General features: G+C 45.7%; 1 protein-coding gene across 1 annotated transcript in view; it reads left to right on the top strand.

The window, feature by feature from the left end:
- Positions 1-1,770, top strand: part of UBE2QL1 (ubiquitin conjugating enzyme E2 QL1) — a 32,639-nt gene extending 30,869 nt beyond the window's left edge. The window contains exon 2 of the mRNA XM_035101553.3: positions 382-1,770. Coding sequence (XP_034957444.1) covers positions 382-513 — 132 coding nt within the window. The 3' untranslated portion in view covers positions 514-1,770. The remainder of the gene's footprint in view (positions 1-381) is intronic.
- The last annotated feature ends 12,299 nt before the right edge of the window (positions 1,771-14,069 follow it).

Raw genomic sequence — 14,069 nt, 5'->3', positions numbered from 1 at the left:
TAGTTTTTGGTTTATTAAATACAGTTATATATTACAATTATACATTTTTGTTATTTAAACTATAAATATCGCGAAATTATTGTGTTTTTCTCTCGAAGTGACACACCACCCGAGTTATGCTCGGTTTTTTGGCGAATTTTGACACACCAAGCCAAAAAGGTTGCCCATCACTGCCTTAGCTTGACCATGCATTGTCATCCAGAAAGGAAGTCTGACCCACACATCTGTGAGAGCCCATGGATATGTCCTTACTGAAGAGGGCTGATGAATTTGTGTTGCCAGGAGGGATTTCTTTAATGTTTGCATCTGGCATTGGGGTTTCTGAACACACCTTTCTCCTCTTCCCTCTTCCCCCCCCCCACTTTGTTTTCTTTTACACAGGGACGCATCTGCAGAAAAGCCGGGAAATCAAAAAAGTCCTTCAGCCGTAAGGAAGCCGAAGCAACTTTTAAGAGCTTGGTGAAGACCCATGAAAAATACGGGTGGGTCACTCCCCCTGTGTCCGATGGCTGATGCTACTCGCAACCCGCTCATCAGACGCTAAACAAAACAACAACACGACGACGACGAAGTTCTCTTTGACATTTCCTCAATGCTGTATGCCACATCCATCCTTTTTCTACTTCAGCTTCTGTTAGATATCATGAATGTCATGGAGACGTCCAAATTATTTATGAACAGATCTGTTTACAGAGGGAGAGAGGGGGGGAGTGCTGTATAAGATTATATTTTGAAACTGGCGGATGATCGGTTGATCATTAACAAGTCACTTTAGCGCAGATGTTGAGATTGTATCACTTGCCCCCTTCCGCACCCTGTTCTTCCATCTGAGCCACACTTGTCGCCTGCTTTCTCCCCCCCCCCCCCATGGCACAGCAACACCAACGATTCTGGAAATTCCATCCATCGTTGCTTAGTTCATTTCCATGTCAAATGAAGCAGTTAATATTTAATATAAGGAAGCAGTGCATTGCAGATCCATGTTTGCTGTGCTGTTTTTAATTTATGTTTTCAAGCAGGTCAACCTAACTTGAAGATGTGTTTGGGTTTTTTTTCCCTGTGGAGCTGTGGTCTGCTGTGGCTAAATTTTAGACCTCATCTGTGCTCTGTAATATGACCTTTGGTTCATAAAAAAAACCAAAAGCAAATTCTAGCAAAGACACAAGCTCTAGTGTTTAAAACAAAAAACAAAAAGCACCCAGTTGGTCAAAATGTGCTAGCTATGGTGATATTGTGGTGTGCTGTTGTTCACCAATAAAACCAATGTGATCATATGAAGGCTTTGACACCAGATGAACCCAAGACAAGGGGCTGCGAGGGGCCGAATGGTTTTCCTCTTCCCAATAGGACAAGGAACTTTTTTGGAACAGTGTATTTACCTGTCCGCTTCTGCAACGGTTGAACAAAAAAGTTAGACAAAATGCAGAAGAGTTAAGCTTAAGTGTATGGTATTAGGTTCGAAATGATGGTCCAAGTACAAAAACAAAGTCATATTTTTAAGACCTAAGGCATTTCTGCGACTATTTGTATTGCCTGGATTTCCTTACCCACCCAACATAATAGATAAATACTTTTGAGTCCCATGTCAGAGAAAATCAGTTAACATATAAATGCCCAGCAGGGTCACTAAGAATTCACTTTCCCTCTTCTGTCAAACAAGTTTCTAAGACTTCATATAATGTTCCTAAGAATACAAAGGGTGAGTTTGAAATGTGGAACCCAAATGGAGAATTGTGTTGGACACATTCTAAATAAAATCAAGCAAACGATTTAACTGCCTCAGGATTTAAGTCATTCTGTTTGCAGGACTATTGTGTAACCCTAGAAATCTTACAGATATAATTATGAATACTTTCACAGCATTTTTGGTAAAGACCCTAGGAAGTTACTGATCGTGAAAGGCAATGAAAAGAAAAATTGCAACACACTCCTAAGCATATTGACTCAGAAGTACGGTAAGTCCTGCTGTGACTTGCTGCTTAGTAAGGATGTTTAGGACACAGGGCTGTTAAAAAGTTTTCCGTCATAGACACCACACAAAACCAGGATTTAAAGACACAAGAAAGCAAAATGCTCATACATAAGGTGTTTGGTAGCAATGATAACAAGAAACTAGACACAAGCCAACTTTGAAGAGTATTATTTTCCTGAAATAAACAGTAAATTGCAAGAACTCGGGCCAGGAGGAAGATGAATTTCAAGTAAGTATTCAAAAGGTTTTATTTATTTATGTAATGATAAGATGAATTCAAATAGGAATCAATTCCAATATGATGATGAGGCAAATAAAAATAAATTCCAGTGAAAAAGTCCCAGGACAAGGCCCTGTTTCGCCAATTCTTCATCAGCAATGTTTTAATGGTCAGGGTGTACCAAGTATGCTTGAATTTATTTTTATTTGCCTCATTATCATACTGGAATTGATTCCTATTTGAATTCATCTTATCATTACATAAATAAAACCTTTTGAAGACTTAATTGAAATTCATCTTCCTCCTGGCCCAAGTTCTGGCAATTTACTGCTTATTTCTGGACTTCACCAAGAACTCCAATTTCTAGAGTATTATTTTTCCTTGCACATCTAATGGTTTTCCCATTAGGGAAACTTGCATAACGGAGATGCTTCATTTTGTCCAAGCTCCATAAGAGCTAGTGAGTGTGTATCGGAAGCATTTTACTGGCCCGAACAAAATGTTACCTTCTTTGCTGATTCCCAGAAATGGAGGGAGCAAAGGCAGACGACAAACCAGAAAATGTTTTTTGTTGTTTGTGTGCATGTGTGAGCTGTCCTAGTGCCCTCGATTGCACAAAAGCATCATAAGGTTGCCTGCTGTTTTCGTTCACTTGGGTGCACTGTGAAAGCTGAGTATAGTGGCTACAAACACCATTTGAAAGTGGCTTTGAACACTCTGCTTCTAGGTCTTTGTCTGAGCAATTTCTTTCAAGGGTTGGAAGGGGGACTTTGCACGTACTTGGCAATCTTACTTGACAAAAACTGCATGCCCTCATATAACGGAAATAAAAACATAATGTAAAACAGGTGCTCCCCTTTTCTATCCCCTATTCGGAGATCTTCCTTTCACACAGAAAGGAATCGGTGGCATCAGTCGGAGAGGGGTTGGCCCTCACGCCCTAGTCAACAGTTTTGCCAGACCTCTGACTCTGACCCAAATTCTTTGGGTTTGGGGTTGGCCAAAGACCCAGTCTCCAAGCCTCTGTACTCGCTAATTATTCTCTGGACCACATGCCAAAGCTGATATGGGCCCGTCCCAACCAGAAATGGAAATGAAGATGAAGGGACACTGCATTCCTCCACTAAATCATTTCTCAACTTGCCCCCACTGTTGTACCATTACATTACCTCATCTCCATCCATTTGGTCTGGAAAGTCAGGAGGAAGTGGAGTATTATGGTGGCAGCAAGGGATGATTGCAAGCAGAGCCATGTGTCTCCAGTGGCAAGCTCGCCAGCAGCTTGCCATCATCGGTGGAGGTGGCAATGCAAACTGTAGTGGCAGCAGCTAGAACAGGGTGCTGCCTGCATTTGGGTGGGCTGGCAGCAGGCGTTGGCACCATAATTGTGCACCAATTGATGGGGGCGCAGCTTGAGTCTGTCCAGCAGAAGATATTGGGTGGGGGGAGATCAGGATGTGCATGTGTGTGTATGCCTGGGTAAATGATGGGTGGGAATGTGTGATGTGTATATGCGCAGGTGGAGAAGTATGCATAGATGCCCGGACACTGAGGTCCAGCACCGAGGGCCTTCTGGCAGTTCCCTCGTTGCGAGAAGCCAAGTTGCAGGGAACTAGGCAGAGGGCCTTCTCAGTGGTGGTGCCTGCCCTGTGGAATGCCCTCCCAACAGATGTCAAAGAGGAAAACAACGACCAGACTTTTAGAAGACATCAGAAGGCAGCCCTGTTCAGGGAGGCTTTTAATGTTTAATAGATTACTGTGTTTTATTTTTCTGTTGGAAGCCGCCTAGAGTGGCTGGGGAAACCCAGCCAGATGGGCGGGGTATAAATAATAAATTATTATTATTATTATTATTATTATTATTATTATTTAGTGTATGCATGCATGCACATGTTCAGTGTATATCTGATGCATGAGACCAAACACACAAGTCAAAATAGCAATGGGAAATAGATCCTGAACTTTTGTTTTAGTTGTATTTCACTCCATTTCATTGAATAATATATCCTTGAAAATACTGGCATAATGAAAGAGACCCGTGACTTCTAAATGTAAACTCTGCGCTTTATACACCCGAGATACAAAATGAAATGAATTGAAAAACTTGAAAAAAAGCTTTCCATCTTTTTAGCATGTCAATATATCCCTCAGTTGTACATGCATGTTTTCAAACATTTCACACTATTTCACGACGCAGAAGATGGAGGAATCTGAACTGACGGTGGAGTAAGAGGCTGTCTAATCAAAGGTCTTGCTATGCTTGTTGCAAGAGTAATATGCTTGGCAAATTTCTAGTTTTGACCAAATACCTAAAGATGTTCTGTTTTCTGAGATTCTAGAAAGTGTTTTTTAAATATTGGGTGTGAGCTGGGCCGCAGGTTCTCAAAGCTGTGTGCTACACCAGCCTGCCTATTGTCTGCAAAGAAAGGCGTCACATGTACTGATATATGCAAAGGCCTCCCTACAATGGGGAACTTGGTTTTTGTGGGGTTCCTGGTTGCACATAAGCCTTCATGCGTGCAGCTGTACATGTGAAGGCTCTTTTTTGCCCATGTCCATGTCAACACAGAAACGGTGGGGTGCGCTACAGTCGGGGGGGGGGTTAGTGGGGGCAGTCCCACCTCGTGCATTGAGTCAATGCATGAGTTTGAACGCCTGCATTGAGCTGGTGTTATCACACTGTCTCCAGCCGTTATTTTCTGGTGCATTTGTACGAACTGCCACAGCCCTTGCCAGACTTCATGATTTAGCTTCCAGCTCTCTCGAAAATACATCCACCACCAAATGAGTGAGTGGATGCACCTTGTCTCTAGTCCACACATATATGTGCAAAATGTTTGTGCACAAACACAGAGGCACCATACAGAGAAGAAGAAGAAGTTTGGATTTGATATCCCGCTTTATCACTACCCGAAGGAGTCTCAAAGCGGCTAGCATTCTCCTTTCCCTTCCTCCCCCACAACAAACACTCTGTGAGGTGAGTGAGGCTGAGAGACCTCAGAGAAGTGTGACTAGTCCAAGGTGGCCCAGCAGCTGCATGTGGAGGAGCGGAGACGCGAACCCGGTTCCCCAGATTACGAGTCTACCGCTCTTAACTACTACACCACACTGGCTCCCAAACTGCCCTTTTGAATGCTAGCAAGGCTAATCTTGAACCAGCCTTGTAGCTTTCATTGATCATATAGTCCTGGGACAACAATTCCAAACGGAACTTTTCCATCAAACTTCAGTGAGCTGGGGGAGGGGGAGAAAAAAACCAAAATGAGGATGGGGAGAAAAGCACAACGATTTGGGGAATGGCAGGGGGCGGGGCTTACTTTTCAGATTGGTAGAGCATTCTTCCTCAGAAGAATCAGAGGAGCCCTTCTGCACTTGCAGCCTCAAGAGATCAGCTTATAGCAAGTTTGAGAAGTTTCAAGGATTATAACCCAGAGGACTTCACCCAGCCCCCCATCAATCTTATGCCAACCCCAGTTTTTTTTTGGGGGGGGGGGAGAAGAGCTGGCCTTCAGTACTGTCTCTGGCCACAGACTTGACCATCCTAGCAGACCGTCCTCTTTCCCCGCTGCTTGATAGCAACCTGCATGGGCAGAGTTATTTCTGCAGGTTTCCTCTTACCAAACCCTTCTCTGTATCGGTACAGTTGTAGAACAGTATGGCAACCCTATCAATGGGGGCCACCTGGCTTACTAGCAGTGCATTTGAAAAGGATCTAGGGGTTTTGGTGAACCACAAGCTTAACATGAGTCAACAGTGTGATGCAGCAGCAGCAGCAGCAAAAAAAGCTTATGCTATTCTAGGCTGCATCAACAGAAATATAGTGTCCTGGTCAAGGGAAGTAATAGTACCATTCTCTTCTGCCATAGACCACACTTTGAATACTGTGTCCAATTCTGGGCACCACATTTTAAGAAGGACGTTGACAAGCTGGAATGTGTGCAGAGGAGGGCAACCAAGATGATCAAGGGTCTGGAAACTAAGCCTTATGGGGAGCTCTTGAAGGAGCTGGGTATGTTAGGCTTCAAGTTACAAGAAAGCAGATTCCGACTAAACATTTGAAAAAACTTTCTGACAGTAAGAGCTGTTCAGCAGTGGAGCAGACTCCCACGAGAAGTGGCGGACTCTCCTTCCTTGGAGGTTTTTAAGCAGAGGTTGGATGGTCATCTGTTATGGATGCTTTAGCTGAGATTCCTGCATTGCAGGGGGTTGGACTAGATGACCCTAGACAACTCTACGATTCTATTATTCTATGTGTTCTTCTGTTTTCACACATGTGCAGGAGCCTGTTCACTAGACCTATAAGAAGTGTGTCTATGCAGCTAAGGATGGTTACCCTTGAGAATTAACAAAATGAGATATTGCTGCCAAATAAAGCTCTTCCTACCTACAGAATCATCAGATTTGGGTTGATGATGCCTTCTCACCTGGTATGATTCTGCTCTAACTTTTCCACAAATATCCTCATCATATGATGTTTCCCCAAACTTCGAGAGGCCATCATCTCAACTGAATGGGCTCCAGTTCACATGACATATTTATCGCATGACCTTTTAGACGGATTCTGAAATGTTGAATGGGCTTTAGGTAGGATGTCAACCAAATAAAAACTCCAGTTGATTAACCAATGTTTAAAATTTACGGTACCTATTTTGTCAACACAAATCCTCAAACTAGGTGCCTTTATGAAATATCTAAGGATATTGCCGTTTTATAAGCTCTACTCAGAAGGTAAGGCCATTTTCCATGCTTCCTCTTTAGTTACCTGCTATAGTGATTCCTCTGAACCTAAAGAACATCAAAATGTGTGCCTTCAGTTCACTACCCCCTCTGATTACAATTTATCCTCACTGCTGAAAATTGGTCCCCTACCAGCTAATCAATGGCTTCTTAATTGATTAATCTACCACTGAAATCTTGCAGCCATAGTTTAGCAAGTAATTGGACTGCTTTTCCTGGTAGCAATTAGAAGCTGAAATAGTAGTATGCTGAGAAGGTGCGATGTCGCGCTCAATGGGCTGTGCATACACATGCAGAAGGTTTTTGGGTGTATGAGGGTCTGACTCCCCGAGGCGAAGGACAATATGTCCCCCCCATAAACACACACACACACCCATTCCATGTATATATGCCAACTGGTCTGTGCCCTTTGGGGTCTCCTGGGCTCTACACCCCCCAGCCACAGGAAGAGCAGGCCTTCCCCACCCAGGGGCGAATGAAGGTGTGACACCCGGGGCGGGGTGTTGTTACGTAGGGCGCATGATGCATGCACGTACGTAGCGACGTTGCACATGTGCTGTACATAGCGGTTTGCCGCCGGTGCCAGGATCCTCCACATGCGGCTGTGGCAGTGCGGTGGCTGCTCATGTTGCCGTGAGCCCCCGCAGGGTGCCTTCTTGTCACACACACCCCCAGACATGGCGCCCAGGATGCACTGCCCTGCCCCTCCCCACACTGCGACACCACTGTCCCCACCCCCTCCCATTATAGCATTTGATTCCCACTTCAGCCATCTGGTACGGTTAATTTGATTCCCCTGCGTGTTCCAAATGTCTAAGTCCCCACTTGTTCCCGATGTAGATCTTCACTCATCCGTTCACCCCTGCTTTGGGGGGAATTTTGTGGTTCGCGTCAGGTACCCAAATTTCTTGGACTAGCCCCTGCAGAGGACAACAGCTAGGGGGGCTACACCACACCGTTTAACATGCCACCAGAAGCATAGGAAAACCATTTATATATGTAACCTCACAGCAGAGTTCAGTAATTGCCCTTAGGTATATTCAAGAATAGGGACCCAGGTGGCGCTGTGGGCTAAACCACTGAGCCTAGGGCTTGCCGATCAGAAGGTCGGCGGTTCGAATCCCTGTGACGGGGTAAGCTCCCATTGCTTTGTCCCAGCTCCTGCCAACCTAGCAGTCCGAAAGCACGTCAAAATGCAAGTAGATAAATAGGAACCGCTACAGCGGGAAGGTAAACAGCGTTTTCGTGCGCTGCTCTGGTTTGCCAGAAGCGGCTTTGTCATGCTGGCCACATGACCTGGAAGCTATACGCCGGCTCCCTCGGCCAATAATGCGAGATGAGCACGCAACCCGAGTGTCGGTCACGACTGGACCTAATGGTCAGGGGTCCCTTTATATTCAAGAATAAATCACTTGTAATTTAAAACCTCACAATAGCCCAGACTGAAGTACTCAAGAATAATCCTATGTGGTCTGGAACTGGGGGGGGGGTCTCTGCCTCTTCCACCTTCCCTAAAATATACCCCCTGCGCATCTTAGTGATTTTGCCCTTTGTCTGATGAACACCCAGTTACCACCTTTTCCTTGGCCTGGAAACATGGAATGATAGGGGAAAGGTTACCCGTTTTGCAAGCTTTGCCACTTCGTTCTGTTGAATGCATAAACTGGGAGTAGCAGCAGCAGCAAGATATAAGCAGAAAATCCCGAATCTTTTATTCTTGCTGGCATCTGCCTTCTGCCTTTATTTATTATGATAGCTCTGCTTAATGGCATTACAATAATACCATCCAAGGACTCCTAGGGCGAAGCCCCTACGGAAATGACAAGTGGCAGTAAATTGTAACGCCACAAGAAACAAAAGGGGAAACTTCCCAATGTGAGCATTTCAAATGTTCAAAAGCTTCACCCTTAGGACTCCAAAGTTTCCTGCTAGTCCTTTTGGCAGTCGTTTGGCAGTTACTGCAAAAGCCTTGTTTTGAAAAACAAAGCCAAGCATGAGGTATGCTTTGATTTTATTATGCTGAAAAACGATCTGTAGTTTGGCAAAAATGAAGCCTTTGAAACGTATCGTAGGCACTCCCTATTTAAAAAATAGTAATCAATGAAATGTAATGTTTCCAATTCTAATTAAGTGTCTGCATGATTTAGAAGCCTTTCCCCCGTCAGATTTCATTCGCATTAAAAAGATTTGTGGAGTTGTTTAGTAATGAGTCCCTTCTCCCACAGTTTCTGGAATACAATAAAAACTTAATTGAGCACCGCTCATCTCTTAACAGAACAGGATTAAATACATCTCTCTAGAAATGAAAGTGGGGAATGCCAAAATAATACATAAATCACAGGGCAGTGTAACAGAAGAAAGGAGAGGTAGGTTTCTGGGCTTGACCTTAAATTCCAGCACTTTGACCTTCTTGTGTGGAACATGTAAAATCTCAGGGCGAAGACCAAAATTTGAGGGGCCAGGCAACTTTGTGCTTTTTGCTCTGCCTACCACAGGAAACCAAGGGACCCAGGTGGTTCTGTGGGTTGAACCACTGAGCCTAGGGCTTGCTGATCAGAAGGTCGGCGGTTCGAATCCCTGTGACGGGGTGAGCTCCCATTGCTCGGTCCCAGCTCCTGCCAACCTAGCAGTTCGAAAGCACGTCAAAATGCAAGTAGATAAATAGGAACCACTACAGCGGGAAGGTAAACAGTGTTTCCATGTGCTGCTCTGATTCGCCAGAAGTGGCTTTGTCATGCTGGCCACATGACCTGGAAGCTATACGCCGGCTCCCTCGGCCAATAATGCGAGATGAGCACGCAACCCCAGAGTCGGTCACGACTGGGCCTAATGATCAGGGGTCCCTTTACCTTTACCTTACCACAGGAAAGGGCAACCATTTTCAGACCCAATACATTTCAGCAGACCCCAAAATGGTGCCCCCCTCCCTGCCAGGGAAGGTGTGAGGGAAGATCTGCATCAGGAACAAGGGAGAAAGAAATCTTGGCATTGAGATCTGCTTGCCCCTGTGGATTCTGCTGCCTGAGATAGTTGCCTCACCTTGCCTCATGGGTGGGCCGGCCTTGAGCCCAAGGGACTCGTTACTTTCTAAGCAGCCTTCAGGCATAATGTGCCAGAAGAGCACAGAGCCAGAGGGCAAAAGTTGGCGCAGCAACAAAGGCAAATTTTAACTTTCCATAGTAGGCTAGTTTTGATACACACTTGCAGAAACCTTTTCTTGTGTTCCATCCAGGTAAGCAAGAAGCATTCTCAAGGACACTGGCCAACAGAGCAAAAACACTCAAGGAGAGTGTTCCTTATTCCAGGGGTGGATTTGGGGGTCTCAAATTTCAGTGGTGCCACGTGCAAGGCCAAAATTCGGCGCGCGCACCCGCCTCTCACCTTCCATTCTTCATCACAGTTGGGGCACCCCCGAGGCTCTGCGCAGTGCAACCGAAACGGTCGTGCTCCTCTGAAATTCCCTCTGCTCATTCATTGCCTCTCTGCTGCAGACAGGTCCTCCCGTCGTCTCTTCACCCTGAGCCAACTGATTCAGCTATCTTGAGCAAATCTTCAGCCACCAAGCCACTCCACCTACTTCCAAAGCTCTTCTTTTTTCCTTCTGCCCTCCTTTCCTCCGCTGCCTTCTTCTCCATCTACTGGCTGACTCCACAAAAAATTGTAACTGTCCTACAAACACTGCTTTCCGTTTAACAGGACCCCCCCCCCTCAACTGACCAGCTCCTGGCCATATATAAACTATTCCTGGCCTCTTTAGTCCTGCCCCCGTCAGGTCATGCTGCCTAGCTGAAATGGCTATACCTGCACCTGCCAAATGAAATGGGCACACAATTTATCCTCATTTTGCACATTCAAATCAACAGGATCTCTTCGCAAACGAAGATTCAGGTGAAAAGAATCAGCTTTTGGGGTCAGGTAAGGATAAGAGACAGCTGGTAAAGCCTAGCCCCTGGGCATACAGAGTGTTTCCAGCATGCTATATTGCATAAGAATGTGTATCATTAGAATTAACCTGTCCCCGTAGTCGCTTGTTGTAAAGAGGAATGCCATAGACCAGAGCGTTGAAATGCTGCTGGAGCTGCTGTCACATGAAGTTGGCAAGAACGGAGTTACTGTTCTAAGAGGACAAGGTGAGAATTAAACGTGATGCATCTCCCACCACACCATGTCTCCAGCTGTTGCTTCAAGGCCCACAGCAACAGTAGGTTGTATCTCAAGCTACACCAGTGACGCCACCACAAATTGATTTAACATTTGTATACATGTGCAAGATTTGTTGTTGCTGTGCCTTTGGGGGGAAAAGGAGACGTGGAAGGAAAGGATGGGGAGAGACAGAATGCAGGGAACCAATCTGAGAGAGTACTATTCTGAGGGAACCAATCTGAGAGGGTAATATTCTCTCATTATTCTTTCAAGGGGTGTATGGGGCATTAGGGCATCTGGTGGAGGCCACATTGTGCTTCTTCTGAGGTAGTTTATCCCCCTTTGGTCCCCCACCCTGCACTCAGCTCTCACCTGTGGCTAGGGTTGCTAGACTCAATAGAGGACAGGACTTCTGTGCCTTTAATTGCCCTGCTCTCTTTTGAGTCTGGAAACCTTAAAGAGAAACCAGCAGACCCTTTGCTTGGAAATTAAACAAAGGGTCTGCTGGGTTCTCTTTAAGGTTTCCAGACTCAAAAGAGAGCAGGGCAATTAAAGGCACAGAAGTCCTGTCCTCTATTGAGTCTGGCAACCCTACCTGTGGCTCCTTGAAGCTGTCAGTGGTCCCACCCCAGGAATGGCTTTGACTGGCCGAATAAACCAGGTGAGGACAGCCAATGGGTCTCCAAACCTCAGCAAGTTAGGGACTTCCTCTGCATGTGAAGACAGGCTCCAGCAGATCAAGCAGATCAGATCAATAGCGGGTCCGATGGTCAAGAAGGCAGTTTCTGCACATGCTGTAGAGAGGAGTCGGGGGCAGATGGGGCTCATCAGCCTGGGAAGAGAGACCATTTAGGACAGTGATGGCGAACCTATGACACGTGACACGCAGAGCCCTCACTGCTGGCACGCGCCCCATCGGCCCATTTGCGTTGTTGTTGTTTTCCCCCATTTGTTCTCCCGCTCCTCCTCACGCTACAGCTTGTCCCCGCTGTTAAAACCCATTGTCTCTGCTGTTAAAACCCAGATCCTTTGTTGTTGTTGCTGCTGCTGCTACTGCTGGTAGCCAGAGATTAGTTTTTAACCCTTTCTGTGCTGTTTTTCTGGCGCTTTGGCAGACTATGATTGGGTGTAACAGCGTTCATTTTTTAACCCGTTCTGTGCTGGGGTTTTGGCACTTTTTTAGCAGACTATGTTGGTGCTTCGTGTTAGTTCCAGCAAAGGTATTATTCGTCATTTATTTCTGTTCTCTCCCCCCCCCCCAAAAAAAGCGCAGCAGCTTTGGGGCACCCCCCTCCCAAAAGCAAAGCAATTTTTGCATCCCCCCAAAAAAACCTCCAAAACTTTAGTCAGCAGCTCCCCCCAAAAAGCTCAACAACTCTGGGTATTTTGTGATAAATAAGGGGTTTTTTGTTTGGTTTGGTTAAATAATTAGTTTTTGGTTTATTAAATACAGTTATATATTACAATTATACATTTTTGTTATTTAAACTATAAATATCGCGAAATTATGGTTTTTTTCTCAAAGTGACACACCACCCGAGTTATGCTCGGTTTTTTGGTGAATTTTGACACACCAAGCTCAAAAGGTTGCCCATCACTGATTTAGGAGAAGGAAAACTGACCCTAAACCTCCAGCAACTCCTGGTGCCAAACGTCTTGCTCTGCTTTCCTTTGGACCACATCAGCCCAGGACCTCCATACACACTGCTCAGTCTTGCGTCTCGGAAAGGTCACTCCTAACACGGCAGTTTGACTTCACCCCAAGAGGCACACTCCATTGTGTCTCGGAACAGACAGGTGCCAATGCATTCTCATCAAGGGTAAAGGCCCATTCTTGGATATATATTAAAAGTATGCTGGGGGACGGACGGACGGGGGACACACCATGAATATTTTAAGAACATTTTATGTGATTCATTTATGAATACTTAAATACATGTAACAATGATATGAGAAGAGAAGAATCCTTGGAAAAGACTCTGATGTTGGGAAAGATTGAGGGCACTAGGAGAAGGGGACGACAGAGGACGAGGTGGTTGGACAGTGTTCTCGAAGCTACGAACGTGAGTTTGACCAAACTGCGGGAGGCAGTGCAAGACAGGAGTGCCTGGCGTGCTCTGGTCCATGGGGTCACGAAGAGTCGGACACGACTAAACGACTAAACAACAACAACAACGATATGAACACAGGCCAAAGAGTTAAGCTTTATTGAAGCAAAGGCATTTGTGTCCTTGGTAGGCAACACCTTGGCAATGGTGTGTCTGTTCCTGCCAAAGGCAAAACATCACCTTAAGTAGCTCTGGATGTCAGCCACGTAAGATTGTGCTTCTCCTCCAATCTTAAAAACAGAAGCCCCAAACCTGGTCAGACTTTCTACTCTGAGAAGAGGAAGAAGAGTTGAGGGTGGGGCACTGGCAGGATGACCATGTTGTACGGATGCCATAATACCAAGGAACTGCATCCGAAGTGCCTTGCGTAGAAGCATCCCTGGCGCAATCTCATGTGAAACCCAGGTAAGCGATGCCCCTCCCCACCCCCAATGGTACCCATGAGAGAGGAGGAAGAAACAAAGCAGAAGAGAAGGAAAACAGAGAAAGACGGAGGCCAGAGGAAGGCAGGTCCTGAGTCTGGGAAGATTAAAGGCTACTGTCTTATCTCTCAACCCTTCAATTCCTTTTTGTATTGTAAAATCCATGTATCTTTTTTCCTTATAACACCATTTCAGTATGTATACTACTTTATTAAGGGACCCAGGTGGCGCTGTGGGTTAAACCACAGAGTCTAGGGCTTGCTGATCATAAGGTCGGCGGTTCAAATCCCTGCAACGGGGTGAGCTCCCGTTGCTCGGTCCCAGCTCCTGCCAACCTAGCAGTTCGAAAGCACATCAAAGTGCAAGTAGGTAAATAGGGCCCGCTCCGGCGGGAAGGTAAATAGCGTTTCTGTGTGCTGCTCTGGTTCGCCAGAAGCAGCTTTGTCATGCTGGCCACATGACCTGGA

This window comes from Zootoca vivipara, chromosome 8 (assembly GCF_965207765.1).
Source record: "Zootoca vivipara chromosome 8, rZooViv2.hap1.1, whole genome shotgun sequence".
NCBI lineage: Eukaryota > Metazoa > Chordata > Lepidosauria > Squamata > Lacertidae > Zootoca > Zootoca vivipara.
Note: the sequence above shows the minus strand (reverse complement) of the source record. Positions and strands in the feature narration are given on the sequence as shown.